The following is a 22,935-nucleotide window of genomic DNA, read 5'->3' as shown; positions in this document are numbered from 1 at the left end:
GATTCAAAGCCTAAACGATGCGACGCCGGCTGAGTCATCTCGTTCGACTAGGATTTAACCTTTTTCCAAAAAAAAAAACTATAATACACCCGGTTGTCCTAGTCAAAAGTAGGAGTCTAGCCTATATGATACAGGTCGACCAATCGGAAGTGCCTCTAGTATACAGGTCCCGGGTTGGCGGTTCAATGCATAAAGAACTGGTCTTACAAACCAGCTGTCGTATGTTCAAGCCAGATCTGGAAGATTTCGTGGTGTCAGTAGAATCATAGCACCAGCCATGCAATGGTTCTGTACACTCTGAATCGGCTGCGAAGTCTTGAAACAGAAGGTCAAATTCCACTACAGGAATGTAATACCAATGCTTTGCTTTTTTCTAGTATACAGATCTGTAACCGCCTCGTTCGCTCAGTCAATTCAAAGCTAGTTGTCGCCTTTTTCTGATTCTGCACAGAAAAAGAAAGAAAATGGATCATTTTCTGTAGTGCTTTTCAAAGAGTGCTCCCTTAGATTACTATTTCGATAGTTAACGATTCGTGTACTTGAATGTATTGGAAAATATACATCCCGATTCTGTATTTCAATAGAAATTTTCATACAAAAACTACAGAATGAAATTTTTTTCTATTCGATTGAAATACAAAACCGGGGTGACAATGCGGTGAGTCTTAAAAAAAATCAACAGTGTAGCACCGAGCACACTTACTTGGATTTGGTTATAATCAAGACATATTTGCCTTACCCACGGCATCATAGTTCGGTCAATAAAAAAAAAGACATTTCATCAGCTCTGTAACGTTTAGCACTAGTGTGAAAATACGAAAACCCAGATAAGTGTTAACTTCGGGCAGCAAACCTGAAAAAATGTGCATGAAAAATGCTAAAAAAGTATTCTGTTGATGAAAGGTGCTAGTCTTCAAGTTTCCTGTTGTCTATAAAATTTTGCGAATTGAAAATAATGACTAGTTGTCTTCAAGTTATAAAATAACAAAATTTATCTTACTTTTAAACATTTTTTAATTCTTTTGTAAAATAAAAGATTTATCAAGATCTCTTCAATCCATGACAATTAATGTACTATCACTAGCACTATAAGGAAATCAATTTTATCCAAACCAAACCATTAGAAAATGCTTCATTTGACAACTTCACTAATTTACTCTGACGAGGACGAAGATGTTGACGGACGCCGGCTCTTCTTTCTGTCTCTTTTCTTTCTGCGAGATTTGTCGCTATCTGATGACACAGAAGATGATGAACTTGACCTGTGCTTTCGTCTTTGTTTTTTCTTGCTTACACTGTTAGGACCGCCTTTAGATTTTACTGACGAAACTACAGTCTCCAGAATTTTATGAGCAGCTACAAGTTGCATGCTGTCGTGAGCGTGTAATTTTTCAATTGTTTCCTTTTTCAGTTTCTCGAGCTGAGCAAGCTCTAATGCAGCTTCAAGTTTTTCTCTTTCCTCCTTTATTTTTTGTTTCTCTCGTGCTTTCTTTTGTTGCTCCTCAATTTCCTTTTCCATGTGATTTTTTAAAAGTAGCAGCGTTTCTGCTCGCTTAAGCATTTTTTCTTTCTGAAGCCGCGCCTTTTCTTCTTCAGTTAATTCTTGTTTGATCTGTGGAACGAATTTGGGAGATTTTTGATGTTTGGCTTGAGAAGAATCTTTTTTATCATATTTCCTGGATCGTGATCTAGATCTTGAATCACTACTGCGACGGCGGTCGTTATTGCGGTGACGAGAATCGGACCGACTTCTACTGCTACGATCATAAGACCGAACACTTCTGGATCTAGAGCGATTTCTTCGACGTCTCACTGGCGATCTGCGATCGTAACTCCGAGAGCGTCGATAACGGTCGAACCGACCACCTCTTCCACGGGGCGAAAAAAATCCGCCTCGTCTTTGATTATTCCACCGTCCCACGAATTGTCTCCGATTCCCACCTCGAAAAAAAGCGGGAGATCTGTCTCGATAATCCCAATTACGTTCTCTAGATCGGCTTCTAGACGTTTCCATTTTGCGTTCTGTTGAGATGCTTCTAGAAAAGTCCTTTTTGCGGTCTTCTCGCTTTTGAGTTCGATTTTTATCCTTATCCTTCTTTTGTTCTCGACTTTCTTCTTTGTCACTTTTCTTTTGATTCGTTTGTTTATCTTCTACATGCGACTTCTTAGCAATTTCTTCACGTTTTTGCTGCAAATCTGTCTCACGAACTATTTGTTTTTCACTTGCGTTTTTATTTTTTGAATCGGCCTTTGCAATTGTTTCATTGTGTTGATTTTTGCTTCCTTCATCACCTTCTAGATCTGAGTAAGCTCCATGATGTTCATAGTCTAGTGCGTTCATATCTATTGGCTTATTATTCCCCTTTTCAGGGTGCTGATCCATGCCACTTCCATCCTCATTAGTATGAGAATCTGACTCTTTTTGCTGATTCAGTTCGAAAAACGATTTTTTCGAGGCACTCTTTGCCATTTCTTCGTGCCGTTTCTTACGTTCGGTTTCGCGACGTTTAATTTCCGATTCGCGCAATCGTTTTTCTTCTTCCATCTTTTCTAGGTCAGTCATTTTAATAGTGCGCTTCTGAGCAACTCTCCAATGGATCGGCGTGAAGCTACGTGAACGAGATCGTGAGCGAGAAGGTGTTCGATAACGCTGTAAATTTTTGAAATTGTTTTTATAGGGTAGAATGATTTAGTAATTATACTCACGAAGTTACCGCGTCCTTTAATGATTCTGCCACTTTTTGATACCGGTACGCGTTTTTTTGACCATCCGAAGCCACGCTGTTCCCGTGTCTTCTCTCGCCGTCGAACACGACTACCGTCGTCGCTATCTCTGTCATCGTTCTGTTTATTGCCGCCACTACGCATAAGATATTTGTTGGAAACCTGTTAAGAACAGATGATCAATGCTTTGCATCAATATAAATTTGTAATAGTTTTTATATAGTTCGATAAATTTCAACATATTTTGGCAAACAACTGAACCAAAGCTATGTAATCTACGAAACAATCAATACTTCGAGAGAGATGTTTTGTAATAGTAGAATATCGCACCTCGGGAATTTCATTTGGATCTATTTTGGTCACAGTAGTCATCGGGTGCACCTCGCCGTCATCCCTTAACTCTCCTTCTTCTAAATTACTGCCATTTCTAAAAATATACAGAGTGTTGTTTTTGCGTTCATCACTAGTATCTACAAATACATACTCTTTCTCATTTTTCGATTTCTTGTCTTTTTTCTTCTTCTTGTCCTTTTTGCGTTTTTTTGTGCTTTCATCATTTTCCGAATCGTCATTTGAATGTGTTTTCTTCTTCTTCTTTTTTTCTTTTTTTTCTGCAACGACACACCAACAAAAGTTCAAGTTAAAAGAATTGGCAATTGGAATTTCAGTGCTTCAAATCTTTTTGCTCTTTTTTATGAAACTATCGCTTCTTTCATCAAATAGTTATTTGAACATCTGTTTTTAATTCTCGAGCAAACTTTTTTTTTTCGGGATGACACTAGATCTCGACGTTCCATGCAATTCTGACATTTGACGCCAAACACAATTTTTTGATTTCGGATGGCAATTTTTCTAGATCGATAAACCTGGCGGCACCCCTTACCCATATCCGATTTAGCTGAAATTTTGCATAAGAACTTTTTTTAGGTGCTTAAACTTAAACCTTCACGAAATTAGATATGACCCGAAAAAAATGACACCCTAATGTGGCTGTAATTTAAAAAGAACATTTTTTTTTGTTTTTCTTGTATTTATATTCTTTTAGAAATCTTCAATTTTCTCAACTACACCCCATAATTCGTAAATAAGGTTCGTTGTGATTTGAAAGTATCAACTGACCATGCAGAAACTGTTGCAAAATGCAAAATATATGACGAACGTTCGGGTACTACTAGAAATACCAAATTTTTCAAATAACGACACAAGATTGGATGGCCGAAAATTTTTACGACCTCATCACTTCAAGCTTATGGCCATCTAGCTCTCCGGATCTTAGTGCCCTTGATTATTACGTATGGGGCACAATTGAGCGACAGACCAATAAACTGCCCCATAGCACTATTTCATTGTATAACAACAATGATCAACGTGAACAAAAAGCATTTGATTCGGGCATGCAGTCGTTTCCCATCTGGAGTTAAGTCCGTTATTGCCACTAATTGGGATTTCATTAAATATTTATTTAGTCTAATACACAGTTTAAAAATATAAGTGTCTATTTAAAAATGAAAAAAATTAATACAATTATAGAAAAAAGGGGTTTAAGAGAGGGGGTGTTCAAAATATGGGGAAGATGTAAAAATTTAAAAGAAAAGTGCGTCATTTACTATATTGACAATATACACCGAAGAATACCTGTGAAAGCCGTTTATCCACAAGCATAGGAGGAAAATCATCTTTTGGCTCGATTTAACCAGCAGCTACTACTCCAAAGTAGTGCTGAAGTGGTATGCTGCGGACAAGATCGATTTTGTCCCTAAGCTAATGAATTCTCTGACCGATATATTGACCAATCGAAAAATAATTGGTCTCAGTGACTGACGAAGACGAAGTTTTGAGATTTTGCATCTCAGTTCTATCTAGTTTAAGAACAATAACGGAAACAGTTTCTGTGGAATATTGTGTGAATAGGAATACCTACCCTTGATCTGTCGCACCAACTCGCCGCAATTGGAGACGACAGCGTCCTGTAGGGGACGAGAATTTCTGTCGACCGGCAGTTGTTCCAGCTGTCGCACTAAGTCATGACCAGAAACTACGTGTCCGAAGACAACGTGGATGCTGTGATGGAAGCATTGCAATGCTTTTTATTATGTTATTCAAATATAGCAAATGTACTCACTTATCAAGATGAGGGGCAGGTTGCGTTGTACTACAATAGAAAAGAAAGAACAAAACACAAAATTGATTGCATATGCTTTTGGTTTTTAGTCGGGTAGAGTTGATATTGGGCGAGTTCTTGAAAAATATTGGTTGCTTCGTCATTTGGTGCGGCTTTGGCATACCATTTGTGTACAAGCTGCTGCTCCGAGCCGCGACACGAACGTGTGCATACGATAGAAATTGAGCACTGCGTCATGTTATTTCACCGTGCCCAATGTCTATCGCGATAGGCTCGATCTATAAAGTAACGCTTATTCCTTAACGTTTTTGTTGTTTTGGCTCCTTAGCAACGAGGCACCATGGAGGTCACTTAACGTGTTGAAGCAGTTGGATCATTCTGTTGTTCTATACACACAACATAAACGAGGTACAAAAAATTGTACAATACCATTAAAATCACAGAACTAGCTGAAACTTTTTTAAAAGCTGGAAAGTAATGGATTAACTCGTCGTATATGTAGGATTATGAAGGGACCTGGTCCATACAACCTAGCAATAAACACTTACATAAAGAATTGCGAACCATTTGTGTTCTTTCCACGATTTGCCATAGAAAGAAGAAATGGTTTATCGTGCTTTAAAATGAAATCTTCATCTGAAAAGAAACGTAAAAGAACATGTGAGCAATTGTGTGTTCCAATTATAAGTTCATTGACAAACCATCGAATGTTCCACCGTATATCGATTCGCCTCCAGTACCATTACTGTTCGAAAAATCACCCGACTGAATCATGAAATTTTTGACGACCCGATGGAAAATTGTTCCCTGTAAAAAAATCAAATCAAGACAATGTTAGTATTTATTTCGAATCACATACATATATAAATCGTTATGTTGAATCATTTACGCTTATCCGTAGGAGAAATACTGTAACCAATAGAGTGTATTTAAATTGACATGACCTGTACAAATGATAATAAGTAACGGAAAAATTATTACGCTTATAGCAGTTGAAACTACTAAAATTTTAATGTAACCGTACCCTCAATCATCCCAGTTAAAACATTCATCTCATATCCATCATCTATAGTAGGGTGTTCAAAACGTCCCATCCAAGAATCCAGGAGTATCTTCATGGCGTTGGCCGTGTGAAGTCTGGCATTGTCGTGCAGCAGACAGACTCTTTTGGTCAGCATGTCCCTCCTTTTATTGAACCTTTTGAACTTTTAGCGTCTTTCTAGAGCTTTATTGTTCGCAACGAGGTAGTGAATGCCGGCGAGAATACCGCATTAGGCGAAAGATACGTTCGTCATTTTTCGTGAGAGATGCTATCTGCGTCAAGAGTTTTCAACACACTAACCTCGGTTTGGTCTCGTTTTGAAGACGAAGGCAGTGTTGCCAACATGTTTGGTAGATACAGCAAAGAACACCACATGACTAGGTTAATTATTACATTACATTACATTTAGTTTTACATTTCATAGCCGAGTAAAATATATTGGTTGTGATTTTATGGCAATCCGTTGATTGATTGTGGTGAGAATAATTCGCAAAAAAGTGTCTTGAGCGTTGAGATGACAAAATTTCAAAAGGAGAAGGTATGAGGATTGAAAAGACCCTGCTCTCTCTGTTTGTTATCTCCGTAAAGAATTCGATACCCATCTGAATAGCCTAAACGCACAAAATATATAAGACATCGTTATTGTTTGTGTGATTTTCGTACTAGTCGTTTTATAAAAATTTTTTAGTGGTTTTAATCATTTTCATCGCTGCTTTGCTCGAGGTTTCGACCTCAATCGGATAGTTTTTGATTTTTTTTTTCATAAATACGTTTATTTCATAGGCAATATACATAAGTTTTTCTTCGCCGTGGCATCCACAATACATAGTAGTTTAAACCTAATACATTTCGAATATCATATTAGTATGTTGGCGAGTTGCTATTTTAAATTACATTAAATAAAATACATTTATTTTGTACATGATCTTATAACTATTTCAGGATTGTTTGTATCAGTTCACCACTTATATTCAATATCCTATAGTTGGCTATTGGTTGAACTCATGGAAGAGAAAACAGTCTAACATAAAATAAAATTTAAATTGGAACTCCAATGGATTTAATGAAATGATAAAGAAGTTTCATGTATGGAAGGTCACGACAAGCAAGAATGTCGCGAACTGGGACATTGGATAGTCTACCTTGGGTACGCAAGGAATTTATTAGTTGAGATCTGACATCACGAAACTCCACGCATGTCCAAACAACATGGTCAATATCGCGGTAACCTTCGCCGCAAGCACAATGATTAGTCTCGGAAAGTCCAATTCGAAGGAGATGTGCATCTAACGTGTAGTGATTGGACATGAGTCTGGACATCACACGAATGAAATCTCTACTCACATCCAGTCCCCTGAACCATGCCTTTGTCGATATTTTAGAAATAATTGAGTGCATCCACCGACCCAAATCATCTTTATCCCAAGAAGCTTGCCAGCTGGCAAGTGTTCTTTGGCGAGACGCGCTATAGAATTCGTTGAAAGCAATCGGTCTCTCATAAATTTCACCCTCAATAGCACCACATTTGGCTAAAATATCGGCTCTTTCATTGCCTGGAATGGAGCAATGAGCCGGAACCCAAACTATTGTGATTTGATAATTATTATTCAATATGACGTTCAGGCACTGTTTTATTTTGGCCAAGAAAAAAGGTTCATTTTTGCAAGCGGCGTTTGAGCGAATAGCTTCAATTGCACTTAGACTATCTGTGAAAAGAAAATAATGGTTTGGAGATAATGTGGCGATTACACTCAAGCTATAATGAACTGCTGCTAACTCTGCTATATAAACAGATGCAGGTTCTTGAAGCCTAAATGAGACCGAAACATTATTGTTGAATATACCAAACCCAGTAGCCTCTTCAATTCGTGATCCGTCCGTGTAAAATATTTTCTCAGAGTCAATATGCCTGAACTTACTTGTAAATATTTTTGGGATTTCCATCGAGCGTAGGTGTTCCGGGATTCCACGCACTTCGCGCTGCATGGATGTGTCGAAAAATAAAGTTGAGCCAGGGACATTTAGGAGGCTGACACGGATAGGAATATATCTTGAAGGGTTGATTTCCTGTGACATATGGTTAAAATATACTGTCATGAATCTTGTTTGAGATTGAAGCTCAACTAGCCTTTCGAAGTTATTAATAACCAGGGGATTCAGTACCTCACATCTTATTAGCAGTCGCGATGAAAGCTCCCAAAAACGATCTTTCAATGGAAGAACTCCCGCCAGAACTTCAAGACTCATTGTATGTGTCGAATGCATGCACCCTAAAGCAATTCGCAAACAACGATACTGAATTCGCTCCAGTTTGATAATATGAGAGTTTGCAGCGGAACGAAAGCAAACGCATCCATATTCCATCACTGAAAGTATCGTTGTCTGATACAATTTTATTAGATCTTCCGGATGAGCACCCCACCAAGATCCTGTTATTGTTCGAAGAAAATTTACTCTTTGTTGGCATTTTGTTATCAGAAACCTAATGTGTCCTCCCCACGTGCATTTGGAATCAAACCACACCCCAAGGTATTTGAAAGTCAAAACCTGTTGGATCATTCTTCCTATCATATGAAGCTGAAGCTGCGCGGGATCATGATTTCTTGAAAAGACTACCAGCTCTGTTTTCTCCGCAGAGAATTCGATACCCAGATGAACAGCCCAAACGGACAAGTTATCTAAGGTATCTTGCAATGTTTTTTGCAGATCAATAGCTTTGGGTCCAGTAACTGAAACCACGCCATCATCTGCCAATTGTCTTAGTGTACATGGGGTTACTAGACAGCTGTCAATGTCATTCACGTAAAAATTATAAAGGAGCGGACTGAGGCATGAGCCTTGCGGTAGACCCATGTAGCTAATTCTGAATGTTGCCAAATCGCCATGTGAAAAATGCATGCGTTTCTCTGACAAAAGGTTGTGCAAATAATTATTTATAACCGGTGGAAGTCCATGTTGGTGGAGCTTGTCTGAAAGAACATCAATGGTAACTGAATCAAATGCTCCTTTAATGTCTAAAAATACAGATGCCATTTGTTGCTTTTGAGCGAGGGCAATTTGGATGTCAGACGAAAGTAATGCAAGGCAGTCATTCGTCCCTTTATTTCTACGGAAGCCAAACTGAGTATCAGACAACAACCCGTTTGTCTCGACCCAAGTGTCGAGACGTCGTAGAATAATTCTTTCGAACAATTTTCTGATGCAGGACAACATCGCAATGGGTCTATATGAGTTCTGATTGGAAGCTGGTTTCCCCGGCTTTTGAATGGCGATAACTTTCACTTGCCTCCAGTCAGGTGGAACAATATTTTGCTCAAGAAACTTGTTAAACAATTCCAACAAACGTCTCTTTGCGAGGTCGGGCAGATTCTTCACCAAGTTGAATTTAATTCTGTCCAACCCAGGAGCGTTATTGTTACAAGACATGAGTGCTATGGAAAAATCCATCATTGAAAAGGGGCTATCAATGGACCCATTATTTGGAAAAGATTCTCTTATAATGCTATGCGTAGGAACAGAATCTGGACAAACTTTCCTCGCAAAATCAAATATCCATCGGTTCGAGTATTCCTCACTCTCATTTCCTACGTTACGATTCCTCATTCGTCTGGCCGTATTCCAAAGAGTGCTCATTGAGGTTTCTCTTGACAAACCTTCGACAAAATGTCTCCAATAGCTACATTTCTTGGCCCGAAGTATGCTCTTGTATTTGGTTTCTAAAGTCAAGAAATTTTCAAAGTTCTGAGGAGTTCCTCCTCCTCGTTTTAAAAACGTCTTGAAAGCATTTTGTTTCGCGTGCTTAGCATCTGAGCACTCTTTGTCCCACCAAGGGTTTGGAGGCCTTCTGTTAGACGATGGACCAAGAAATCGTTTGGTTTGGGCTTGTTTTGCGGCCTCCAGAATCGAACAAACGAGAAAGTCATATTCTTCAAGTGGGGGGAGCTCTTCCATTGAAGTTAAGACACTTGAAATATTACTTTGGTATTTAATCCAGTCAATATTTTTTGTCAAATCATATGGAATATTAACTGAATTAGCAATGCCTTTGTTACTGCTAATTGAGATGATGATTGGTAAATGATCGCTACCATGTAAATCAGGAAATACTTTCCAGATGCAATCTAGTCGAATTGAAGTCGAGCACAGAGATAAATCTAATGCACTTGGACGTGCAGGAGGTCTTGGGATCCGTGTCATGCTACCCATATTTAGTACCGTCATGCTAAAATTGTCGCAAATTTTATATATTAGAGATGATCTGCTATCATTGTAAACGGAACCCCACATCATTCCGTGCGAATTGAAATCTCCTAAAATCAAACGTGGAGCAGGAAGGGCTTCGACAATTTCATTAAGCTGTCGTTGTCCAACTTGAGCTCTTGGAGGAATATATACCGAAGCAATGCAAATGTCCTTTCCTTTAATGTTTATTTGACAAGCAACAACTTCTATACTAGAAGTCGAAGGAATGTTTAATCTATAAAAGGAATAACATTTCTTAATTCCTAAAAGCACTCCACCATACGGGGAGTCTCTATCGAGACGTATAATGTTAGTCATTAAAATTTAAGGCTATGTTTGATGTAAGCCATGTTTCGCACAAAGCAAATACATCACATTTTTGACTATGCAACAAAACTTTAAATGAATCAAGTTTTGGCATGATGCTTCGACAATTCCACTGCAGGACAGTGATTGAATCATTTGCGGCGGATGATAAATTATCCATCAAATGATACAAAACCTGAAAGAGCTGGCCATTGAGCTGATAACTGTTTCAAAAAAGTTCTAGCTATTGGAAGGAATGCTGTTATGATGGTCTTTAGAGGTTCAGAAATATTGAATGCAGCGAAAATCCATTCTACAATTTCCGAAAATTTCAGTAATCCTGTTGGTGAATGTGAAATGGAGCCCACTGGATTATTGTCTTTTCTTGAACTAGTTCCTGGATTGGTTTGTGAATTTGACAAACCAGGAGGCACAGTTTTTGGTTTTAAATTTGGCTTTTTAGCTTTAACACGGGGATCTTTTTTTGAAGGTGTAATTTTAGGTGTCTTTTTTGGTATTTTATGGTTTGGTAATCTCCTCTTAACAGACCCTTGAGGAGTGACAAACGAGGTATCTTCACTATTTCCGTCAGTCAGATTCCTCTGGCTCCGCAAGATTTGAAAAACCGTTTTCGGTTTCCAAAGGGGAGACATGTATGACCGTTTTAAGCATTTCTGCATATGTGCGCTTAGACCGTGCTTTTAAAGAAAGCTTCATTTTGTCTTTACGCAGCTTAAATGCAGCGCACACTGAAAGATCATCATGAGGACTTTCCCCACAATAAACACATTTTTCAACATCTTTATCGCAAAGATTATCCTTATGAGGCCCTTGACATTTTATACATTTGGACTTATTACTACAGTAAGTAGCTGTATGTCCGAATTTTTTACAGTTCGTGCAATTCATAACATGCGGTACGAAAAGCCGAACAGGAAGACGAATTTTATCGATATAGACATGGCTAGGCAATGCAGATCCGGCAAATGTTACGCGAAACGAATCTGAGGGACGATAAGACTTTTTTCCATCGACAATAGATGCTGAGTACAATTGTTTGCACTCGAGTATCTTAACTCCCTCAAGCATGGAGTTTTTAAAACGGCCAACTCCATTTTTAAGTAAATCATCTGCTGTCAGACTTGCTTCAGTCACAACACCGTCAATTTCTACCTCCTTCGATGGAATGTAAACTCGATATTCAATAGCAAATAATTTACAGGTTACAATATCGTTTGCCTGTTTCAAGTCGTTAACAACAACTCGAACTTTATCTCTATTAACCTTACAGATTTCTTTAACTTCAGAGAAATGTGATGTCAAATCGTTTGTAATTTGCATCAAGTTTAAAATCTTTTCTTTTTTTCGAAGATAGACTATCCATGGCCCAGTGCTACCCTGTGGATAATGTTTAGCCCTCGGAGTATTTAAACTCTTACTAGTATCCGGAATCGGATTCGGATGATCTTCCATGAGATCATCCATTACATTAAATTTTTTTGTAAATTAATAATACCAAAATAAAAACTTATGTTTAGTAAAATTTCAGATATAAGAAATAAAAAATAAATTAAATTAAATCTACCTTGTAGCTGATGTCTCTGTTCCTTTATCGTGAAGAACGACGTGAAGCTCTTCCAACGATTTCCAATTGGCAGTCTTCTGCTGTTTCCAATTGGCAGTCTTCTGTCGTTTACTGCTCTCTCAGTTGCTCTGCAGTCGTTGTGGACACCACTGCACTTGCTGTGCTGCCTGTACCTGACCCCAGGTACAGTGCTTTTGCTCTTGATGGCGATCAAATGCGATGCTTGCAGTGTAGCACCTCGCGATATATGCCGTCTCTGATCCTACGCAGCGTACAAATTCTGGTACCTGGTAGATCAGCACTGGGTTGCTTTAGCACCTCTGTGCCTTTGCACCCCTTCGTCTTCGCACCTTTATGCGATGGCACCTCTGTGACTCGTCACTTCTATGCTCTCGCACCTCTGTGTCTCTACACCTCTGTGCGTATGAACGGGATGGCCTTCGTTGCTAGCTTTCCAGTCGGGAAACGCCCCGAATATTGCGTTTGCTATGGGCAGTTTAACTACCTGAAGCTTAGAATTGTCTCGGTAGCAGCCGTTAACTCACGAGCCAGTACAATCGAAACACAACCTCTTCGCTTGAATGGTTTTTACTGAAATGAATAGTTTTTGATGTCGTTATGGAGAGTAGACAGTTTGTGGTGTATTTCGGTAAGTTTTGATGTTGTTTTTCGATTCTCATATCGCGAAGTGGCACCTATCATAAACATCGTATTATCAAGATATTCACTTCCAAGTTCTTTTCCACCCGAACGAAGTGCCATCTGAATTTCTTATGACTAATACTCGTTGTGCTAAAATTTTGAAACTGGAGGAGTGTTGAATGTTCGGATTTTGCCATCATTTAGTACATATGAAATGCGCAAAACTCAACAAACCGATGCTGAAGGTTTTAAATGAAAATTTCCACCTGTTTGGGATTTGAAATAGAATTTGCTCGTTTTCGCGACTCGGTTTCATCTTCGTAGCTGTCATAGAGAGAACAGAATCGATTACTGAGTTGAAAGCCGAAATTACATAAAATAGCCAGCAAATATCTCGTCTCTCATGTAAAGTACCTGTTTCGTAACCGCAGCCACCTAAATTCGATGGATTTGGTTGCGCAATGCTTCGTCGGAAAGATAGCTGTACAAGAAAACTGTTGAGCGCTGCCATGTCAACTATTTGAATAACGTAGAATTGAACCCAAATCCAATATATTTCTGGAAGCATATGAATGTACAGAGGAAAGGATTTGGATTACTTTCGTCATTGAAATTTGAAAAACGTGCACACAAGAAATGTTTGCCAAAAAGAGCTTTCGAAATTTTTTCCAGGTGAGATCTTGACTCAGCAGCAAATAGAATCGCGAATCTAATAACTCATTGAACTTCATCAATTCTGACGAGGACTCAATACAGACGGCAATTATAGGAACGAAGGCATCAATTTCTCCAGGCCCTGATGAAATATTAAAAATGTTTGCGTGGTTTAATTGCTCCCCTTTGTAAATTGTTTCGCATGTCAGTAGCTACAGAAGCATTCCCCAATTTATGGAAAGCTTCCTTAGCTCACAAGAACAGGGTGGCAAGTAAATTGCCGATATCAATTTCTTGTTTTTTCCCGATTTTCATGGTTTAGTAGATGCAAGTTTCCGGTTTTTGGAATAGGCCCAAATCGCCCCAGTTTAGTTTTTTTAATATTCATTTCATTTCAAACAAACAATTTTTCTAGCCATCTAGGGGTTTTGGTTACACGTAACCGATTTCTTCCGAGTGCACATGACTGTTTTTTTGGTATACATATGATTGAAAATAAATCAATAAGCAACAACAACCCCAAAATCGGACCCTTGCCACTCTAAAAAAAATAACAACAATCTTTACCTGCAATTTCAAAGTATTTTGTACAAAGTTTTTATCGCTCCTTCCGGAAGTGCAAGTGGAAATCTCAGTTCGACGGGAAAATTATAAACGGCACAGCGAACCTAACACAATATTGTCATTCCCTGGGCTTCGGTCATGGTACAACAAATTGTCATATGGACGCTGTTTAAATTGTTGTAATTTGCTTGCAAGCACGTGTTTGTGATGAAAACCATAAAACCAACCACTAACAACGTACTATCAGACAAAAAAAATTCTCATGTAATAAAATTCAATTTGAAATCATTAGATGTACATATATCTAAGATTTAACAAAACCGTTCGGCTACTACTAATTGCTCTTCTAAAACACATTTTTTCTAATGTATCTGTTAGTCAATAAACAATAGGTACATCCAGTTCGGTTTTACATCTCATCCAAGTCAGTCGATAAAACAAAACCGCTTACGTTGGAAACAGAAGAAACCAAGTACAGTATTGTGTAGTGAACAATAGACCTCGAAAATGAGTGAACCAAACGAACAAAAGCTACCGCCGACACGAAAGAATACAATTGTTGTTGACTTCAGGCAGTGCAAAATTCGACCTTCGATACGAGAACTTGAAGGTTTGCTTAAGGAGCAAATGCTGCTGGACATTAAACGTGTGCATTTACTTCAATGCAATAAGACGAATAATGTTGTTTACATCCAGTTTTATAAAGAGTTGGATGCAATTCAATTCGCAAAAGACAATAACAATGTGCACTATGTGGAGCACGAAAACATTAGGTACAACATTCCAGTATATATGGATGATAGTGCTATAGAAGAGCGCAACTGAACACAATGTACAACAAGGCTCATCTCCAGCAACTAGCAATGAAACCAACAACAATACCATCGATGTGGCAATGGATGACGAGACGAACCACGAACGAAGTGCCCCTCAATTCTCGCAGGAGGGAAATGGAAGCTCCTCTCCCCCTAGAAAAAGGGTGACAACGAGATCCAACTCAAAACAAAATTATTTAAAAAATCGGCTCAATCGGCCACGTAAAGCTTGTACGCAAATAGGCCTGAATAAAAAAATATCTTTTGAATAAAAAAAATAGGTACATCCGTTATGTCATTCCATGTTTGAAATGCAGCATGTTTACGATTTAAATGCGTTGATGAGCAAATAATTCAAATGATAGCTGTAAAACGCACAAGATATCGATCTATTTTTTCCTAATATGATTTTAAATGCTCGTGGAGTAATAAGAAAAATAAGCAATGTGAATTCTGAAATTGTTTTGGGAAATATCGATACAGCCATACATATTTTAAATCATTACATTATTCAAGTTAGAAGTCTATCAGTTGCAAAAGTTTAACCTAAATTAAATTCTCATTCATCTACATCAATACCAACGTTTTTGTGATCATACTATGAAACAGTTGAAGACCTTTAAAGAAAATTAAACGTAGATTCACTGAGCATTCAATCCATATTCTAAATCATCCTAAGATTCTATACTGGTCATCAGAAACCAGTTTTTAGCACTCAAAGAAGGAACCTAAATACTCCCTGAGAACGGTGGATAAGATCGAAGTCGACAACTTTTCCAATTTTGTGAATCCTATTGACATCTCAAAGAAATTTGAGAATAACACAAAAATTATCTCAAGATGACATTACATTATGGTGAAATAAGGGAAATTATTAGTAAACTTAAAAACATGAAGGCTCCTAAGAATTTTGAATAATTTTTTTTAAAATTTTCTCGATGTTACCTTGAGACATTGCCATTAATTTTGCAAGTGTGTTGAATTCCTTATTCTTATGTCTTATAATTGGGGTGTAGGCCTATTTTCCAATGTAATGTTGAACATAGAACCTGTATGGGACAATAAGTTGTTTCAACACTTTTACTGAACATCTCGCTCAAATGCAAAATTGGGTATTGTCTCCTATTTTTCCCCTTGTTGAAAATAAAATCATTACGCTAAACAACTGTTACTCAAATGTGAGCTAGTAATATTTTTCCCGGTGTTTCACTAAAATTCGCGACTTTTTCCCGATGAAACAAAATTTCCGACTTTTTCCCGGTTTTCCCGGTCACTCTTACATTCCATTCACACATCATCTCATCAGATCCCAAACGATATATCCTCACAATACAAGCTGGATGAACATCGTTTGACAGCTATCAGTGGTTTGCCCATTGGTTAAGTCATTATTATTTCGTTCTATTCTACAATATTCTATCTCATTCCACAGTAATCCATTGTACACAAACCACCAATAAACGTCAAATATGGACTCGATTTACCGTTCATTTGTTGTCATCGTGTGAAACCCAATTGGGATACGTTCACTCTACTTAATTTCTACTTCACACTGGTAATAAGGGCCGGTAGTATGAAAATAAAACATAAAAAAGAACTCAGTTAAGCCTTACCGGCCTCTCCAACCCCGGATGTTGGAGCGTAATGCAATCAACATCTTATTAATTTAATTCGTTTCATATCTTATTCATTAAATTCAATTATGTAACTAAAAGCTGTAACGCGTATCTTTATCAAATTGTAACGCTAATTGATTGTATGTGATGATGTTTGCAATACCGTCAAGCCCACCAACCAATGGGAGGGAATGCAGAAAGTTGAAAATAGTAGAAAATTTTGATGACTCAACAATTTTGACTCATTTGTGTTCCATTCAATGTTTTGCATGATAACAACTGAAAATTTTATTTAGATTCATTTCAATCTAATCTGAATTACCTCTAATGTTTTTGTGATTGTGGTATGTTTGATTGATATTAATCAAATGGAAATATGGAGTATGAATTTCGGAGAATTGAGATTGAGTGTTATTTACACATCTGGAAAATTCTTAGTTTTTATGGTTGGTTTCAAAGATTATTTGATAAATTTGGATCGAAATTGATCATATTTGCCAGCTTGCACGAGTCGTAACATCCAAATAAAATTTGTATGTGAACAAATAATATAAATTTTTATCCGAAATTTTCGAATATACTATGCAGTTTTCAATTATACGCTTGATGACAATACGTGAATAATGTTTTTTTTATCATATTTATAAGGTTCTGTAGTTAGTAATCGTTTAAATTCAAGTAAATTTATTTAACACCTTCAAAGTACACTGAGGTCTTTTTTTATGCGGTTTTTTACGCGACTTTTTTATGCGAATTTTCAGAGTTATGTTTTATGCGGAGTTTCAGAGTTATGCAGTTTTTTATGCGAATTTTCAGAGTTATGCGGTTTCCCTTCTGCGGTTTTTTATGCAAAGTTTCAGAGTTATGCGTTTTTTATGCGAAGTTTCAGAGTTATGCGGTTTTTTATGCGAATTTTCAGAGTTATGCGGTTTTTTTATGCGATACGTAAATTCGCATAAAAAAAAAACTTCAGTGTATATGGAATATGTCAAAAACACAACTATCTCGCTATCTCGTGATAAACACTTTAATTTGACTCTTCAATAGTACCTAGATAGATCATTCGATTAAAACTACACATATGGACGACGTAAATGTATTTAACTTGCAACAATACATAAAAACACATAGTATATTTTATTAAAATTTCAAACGTTTATCTATAGATTGTATACAAGCTCGCACTAAAAAAATCTTTACTCTTTCAAATGGATTGAAAACGTATCGGCATCTCAATTGATAAAAATTGCAGAAATGTAGTCATACTATTCCAACCAAATCTCGTATTACAAACATTTTCCTTCTTTTCAGTACTCGAACCAGTCGAAATCTAGTACCACATTGTTAATATCTCGATCAAGAAGTCGAACGCGATACGTAATGCCACAATTCAGTCGAATCGACTTCAAAAATAATCGTTTCGAGAAACTCGATTCGAGATGTATAATGTCAGCCCTATTTTTCAAGAAACCATATAAAGCGCCCCGTACTTACATGCCATCGAAAGAAAGAAGAAAACACAGCACCGCCTCTACGAATGAGGCACACAGCGTGCTGTGGTCGATTTCATACACGCTGTAAAGATAACGAAAATTGATATCGCGGCTAGGGCTTAGACCATGTTCGATGTACGCTTTACCAAACCCGGTCTTGTGGTAGAGCCGTGTGTATTACATGCTTGAGGTGGCAAAATGGTAACGCGTATGCACGGATTGCATAAGAACGTGTCACAAATTCACCCTATATTTCTTGTGCTTGCTGGTCGAGACCAGATTTTAGTCTACGTGGTTTATGAACGATCCCTATTTAGTATTAAAATCAGTCCTTCATATAGGGAGTTATAAATAATATTAAAATCAATATAATTTAGTCATGTTTGATGCAAGCCATGTTTTGCGATAAGCAAATTCATCGCATTTTCGACTATGTAATACAGTTTAAACATGAAGCTCCGACAATTTCACTGTAGAAGAGTGATTGAAACATTTGCAAAATCAAAGTCTTGGCAGTACATTCCTTTTAAGTAATTTGGCCTCTCTGTTTCTACAGACTTCGTAGCCGAATCATAACGTACAGAATCATTGCATTGCTAGTACTTCGAAATACCGACAACGTATGTACTTTTCTAAACGCATTAGGCAGCATTAATGATGAGCGAACTATCAAATGATTTGGACAAATACTGCGTTTACTGGGATAAATTACTCAATAATCTGCTTTACAAAGTTTGCATTGAATGCTCCCGAACTTTGCGCTCAAGCGACAGTACTTTCACATGTGTGAGTTGCTTCCCTGAGCCAGACGGTGGCATTTTCGTTGTTAACGGTGGCACTACACCGGTGTAGGAAAGAAAAGGATACCTTGATTACACCTAGATAAAACAAAAAACGACATTAGATTATGTCATTAGATAATCAAAATTCTATGACGTAATGATATTTTTCATGTACGAAACAGTAAGATATCAATAAGGCCAACAAATTTCATTTACACAAAATATTTAGTAATGTCAAATTTTACCCTTATTGTGGTCGTGCGCCGAATCGCTACGTCAAAATGTGACTGACCATTTCCGCTCCACCCATTTTGAGATTTTCGATTTCGAGGTTGATACAGAATATCAATCCGCCTTTCAATTTCCTATCTTTAGCTTCTTTCAGTCGTAACTTGCTGAAATATACTAAAGACTGAAATCGATACACATTCTGAAACTTCCTGAATATCGTTTGCAGATAGTAAATCGAAGTCTGTTTTCCGAGTACTACATTTCGAAGCCGAACATAGCATTCTGATATTACAGACATCGTAGCCGATTCTTCAGTGTACAGGATGATTTATTTATTTTTATTTATATATTTTAATCAACAGACAAACTAAAGTCCTAATGATTATTTCTAAGAATATTCAAAAAATTCGCTTTTATTCTGCTACGAGGAAAATGGAAATCGAATCCCATCGATACGCCATTGAAGGTTCGCTGCAATCCAATAACGGCACCGTTGATTCCGTAGTTAGTACGACGTAGAGGCATTCTGAGGAGGTTGTTGTTGCGAAGAGCTCTAGAACGAACGTTGATGTTGATTTCACTAAGTAGTGCAGGGCAATCAATATTGTTCGTCAAAATATCGGCAATCAGCATTGCACGGAACAGATCTCGGCGTACTTGTAGAGTATCGAGTCCGATGAGCATCGCACGGCTTTCATAACTAGGCAGCTGGTGAGGGTTATTCCAGGGCAAACGACGAAGAGCGAAACGAACGAATCTGCGCTGTATTGATTCAAGTCTTAAAGCTCCATTATGAAAGTGAGGGTTCCATACTGACGAACAATATTCGAGTGTTGACCGTACAAGCGAGCAGTAGAGAGATTTCAAACAATATATATATATCTGTGAATTGCTTGGCGGTTCTCATGACAAATCCTAGACAACGAGAAGCTTTTGCCACGATGTACGAAATATCGTTCGTCGAGAAGAACGCCAAGATCTTTGACACAATTGACTCTATCAATCACTGATCCTCGAAGACAATAATTGAAACGAATTGGTGTTTTTTTTCGTGTGAAGGTGATAATCGAGCATTTGCTGATATTTAGCGACATTTTATTAATTTCACACCACTCGGAGAAAATTTCAAGCTCACTTTGAAGGAGACAGGCATCTTCAAGAGTCTTGATAATTTGGAATAACTTTAGGTCGTCCGCGAAAGATAATCGTGCACCTTTCAATGAAAAGTTCACGTCGTTGAAATACAGTAGAAATATCAGTGGTCCGAGATGACTGCCTTGTGGAATACCAGAAAAAGCAAAAAACTCCTTGGAAACATTTTCATTGATCTTAACCGCCAGCCGTCGATTGCAAAGATACGATTGAATCCACCGAAGAATGTTGGAACCGAAGCCCAGTCTGTCCAATTTGGCAATAGTGATAGCGTGATTAATTTTATCAAAAGCAGCAGAGAGATCAGTGTAGACAACGTCCGTTTGATGACCTTTAGACATAGCATCCGTTATAAACGTCGTGAAAGTTAGTAAGTTAGTGGCCGTTGAGCGTTTCGGCATGAACCCGTGTTGAGTTTCAACGATGTACTGCTTGCAGTGATTAAAAATAGGTTCCAAAACGATAAGCTCAAACAATTTAGGAATGGCGCTAAGAGCGGTGATACCACGGTAATTGTCGACGTTCTTCTTGTCACCTTTTTTGTGCACAGGAAACATATAAGCAGATTTCCAGATATCAGGAAATACTCCAGTCATGAGTGACAGTCGGAACAGAAGACATAGAGGTACTATAATACCACTAGAGCATCGCTTCAAAATAACTGCCGGGATACCGTCGGGTCCAGCAGAGTATGAAGACTTCATTTTTGCGATTGCTGTTTTTACGGAACTTGCGCTTATGTTCATTGAATTCATTGACTGTCCCAAAACGGGAACGTTAAGTGCCGCCTGGGTGATTTGGGAAGGTGCTAAGATTTCTCTAGAAAATATCTCAGAGAATTTTCTCATGAACATTTCGCAAATTTCCTGCATGCTAGAACTTGTCTGTTCATTGTAAAACATAGATGAAGGAAGATCTGACTCCTTCCTTTGCTCGTTAACGTGCTTCCAGAATGATTTTGGATTAGACTTTAATCTCCTCTGTACACAGCGTAAATAGTTGGCATAGCAACGTTCAGCTGTCTTTTTGTAAACTTTGTTGATTTCTACGTAGTTTCGCCGGAGCAACAAACCTCCGTTCTTGGAATATTTCTTTAGTGCTGTCCTTTTTAAACTTTTCAGTCGTCGTAGTTCTACGGTTTGCCACGGTACTTGTTCGGGTGGCTTACTAATTTGTTTAGGGACATATTGGTCAATAGCATACATCAGATTTAGAACATGGTGATAAATCAACACATGTACAATTTATATCACAATGTTTCCCATGGGTTATAATTTTTTGTTTCAGGGGGGGGGGGGTTTGAACCCCTAAAACCCCCCACCTGTGTACGCGCCTGACCGATGAACAGGTAGCGGTTTCCTTCATTCGTTGGATAGAAGTAAGTCAATATTTGTTTAAAGCAAAGAATTCCTTATTCGAATCCCTTATTCAATTCGAATGATATTGAGTAATGTTTACTCACTCGAGCTAATATTACGATTTGTAGCACTGAGTACATGTTACTCAGAATTTGACAAAACCATATTTACTCAAAAGTGAGTAAACAAGCTTTACTCACTATAGAGTAGTTCCACTTTTAACGAAAGTGAGTGAAATTGTACTCACTTTAGAGTAACATTGAACGAGCGTGATAGTTGTAGTCATCATTCTATGTAAAGTGCTTGATGAAAGCGTTTCCAGATGTGACCGTAATCATTGAAAGAGAAACTGTCATTTGCACTTGAGACCTTTTCTAATAATCGTCTTCATTTGCCATGTTCATTTGCCGATTTATAACTTCTCTACTGGTGCGCATAATAGCGTAGCAATGATAGTATAATTCATATTACACGTTGGATGCAATGATAGTTGTCACTGAAGGTGTTTTCCAGATTTCAATTGAAACCAGGATATTGATTTTTTTATTAGGTAACCTACCTTGTAATGCAAAGGTTTTTCGGTTTTTTTGCCGATACCCTTTTCTCCAGTGCACAGTGCACGGAAGTTTTCACATGTTTTGGGTGCAATATCTGGGTGAAGCTCAAATACAATCCTGCCGGCGGGAAGCCCACCGAGGGCGATATCAAAGAAACACCTAACTTTAGCTGTTTCATTACTCTTCACAGCGTCTGTATTTGCCATCTAAAGAAAAATTTGTTTTGAAAATGGCGTCATATGATTTTTAAGACTTACATTTCATGTGCTTTAATCAGTCGACTAAATCTGTTTATTTCAATGCGCACAGAACTTTTAAACATGCACTTCCGTCACTAATTGCGTTTGAAAATTTGATTTAAGACTAAATTTATTAATGTTGCAAAACCTAAAACTGCGATTAGAAGATAGCCGCATTGAAAAAGTTTGACATTTGTATTGAACATTTCCTTTGCAACAGGGATGCCAAAAATATTTTAATAGATTTCATAATGCAAAATTTGGTAGCGTGTAGCAGCGGTGCCAGGTTATTTATTTTTTCAAAAATCTGTATCTGGCGCAATCAGCGTTGCCAGGTTGCCAGATTTGTCTGGCAAATGCCAGATTTTCCCCACTTCGCCAGACACTCAAACTAACCAGATCTTTTGCCAGATTTTCCAAATTTTCCCAGATTTTCCTAGATTTTGTCAGATCTCGCTAGATTGTTACGGTTTTGGCCTCTATACTATAGATGGGGAGACCTGTTTTTGAGTTAACCTGGTAACTCTGGGCGCAATAATCTATCGGTCCCAAGGTGAGAGTAGCTTAACAGAAACTATACTGTGCTTCTAAAAAAACACGTGATATACTGTGAGCCTAAGTGTGCCACTCTGTGCCCCATGAAATAGCTGAAAACACTGCTTTGACACAGCTAGTTTATGTCGAGATATCGATTTTTTTTTTGGAAAAACTAAGTTCATCCATTGCAAACTTTGCACCAAAATGAGTTAAGTCAAGTGAGCAAAAAAAGATCCTACGACAATCTTTTCTTATGTCTATCCCAGCTAAAACC

The 22,935-nt window shown here is 37.8% G+C and overlaps 1 protein-coding gene across 2 annotated transcripts; it reads right to left on the bottom strand.

Moving 5' to 3' along the window:
• Positions 1–1,028: 1,028 nt before the first annotated feature.
• Positions 1,029–22,332, bottom strand: LOC131440488 (peptidyl-prolyl cis-trans isomerase G). Of its 2 annotated transcripts, XM_058611805.1 has the most exons (10): positions 22,143–22,332; positions 21,888–22,091; positions 5,548–5,653; positions 5,395–5,482; positions 4,847–4,876; positions 4,646–4,785; positions 3,209–3,335; positions 3,055–3,151; positions 2,707–2,886; positions 1,030–2,650 (listed from the first exon to the last, which is right to left on the bottom strand). In XM_058611805.1, exons 2-10 carry the CDS (start codon positions 22,089–22,091, stop codon positions 1,154–1,156), a joined length of 2,469 nt encoding a protein of 822 aa, XP_058467788.1. In that variant the 5' UTR covers positions 22,143–22,332; the 3' UTR covers positions 1,030–1,153. The 2 variants fall into 2 exon arrangements, with proteins under 2 accessions (XP_058467787.1, XP_058467788.1); XM_058611804.1 differs by having other exon boundaries at positions 1,029–2,650; positions 3,055–3,335.
• Positions 22,333–22,935: the final 603 nt, after the last annotated feature.

This window comes from Malaya genurostris, chromosome 1 (assembly GCF_030247185.1).
Source record: "Malaya genurostris strain Urasoe2022 chromosome 1, Malgen_1.1, whole genome shotgun sequence".
In the NCBI taxonomy this organism is placed as follows: Eukaryota; Metazoa; Arthropoda; class Insecta; order Diptera; family Culicidae; genus Malaya; species Malaya genurostris.
This window is presented reverse-complemented; position numbering and strand designations above follow the sequence as displayed.

Bases quoted from the DNA above. Each gene is read 5' to 3' on its own strand.
- LOC131440488 (XM_058611804.1), bottom strand. From the start codon at position 22,091: ATGGCAAATACAGACGCTGTGAAGAGTAATGAAACAGCTAAAGTTAGG. The intron at 5,483-5,547 runs GTTTGTCAATGA...GTTTCTTTTCAG, and splicing joins ATACGGTGGAACATTCGATG to ATGAAGATTTCATTTTAAAG. The intron at 2,651-2,706 runs GTGAGTATAATT...AAAAATTTACAG, and splicing joins TTAAAGGACGCGGTAACTTC to CGTTATCGAACACCTTCTCG.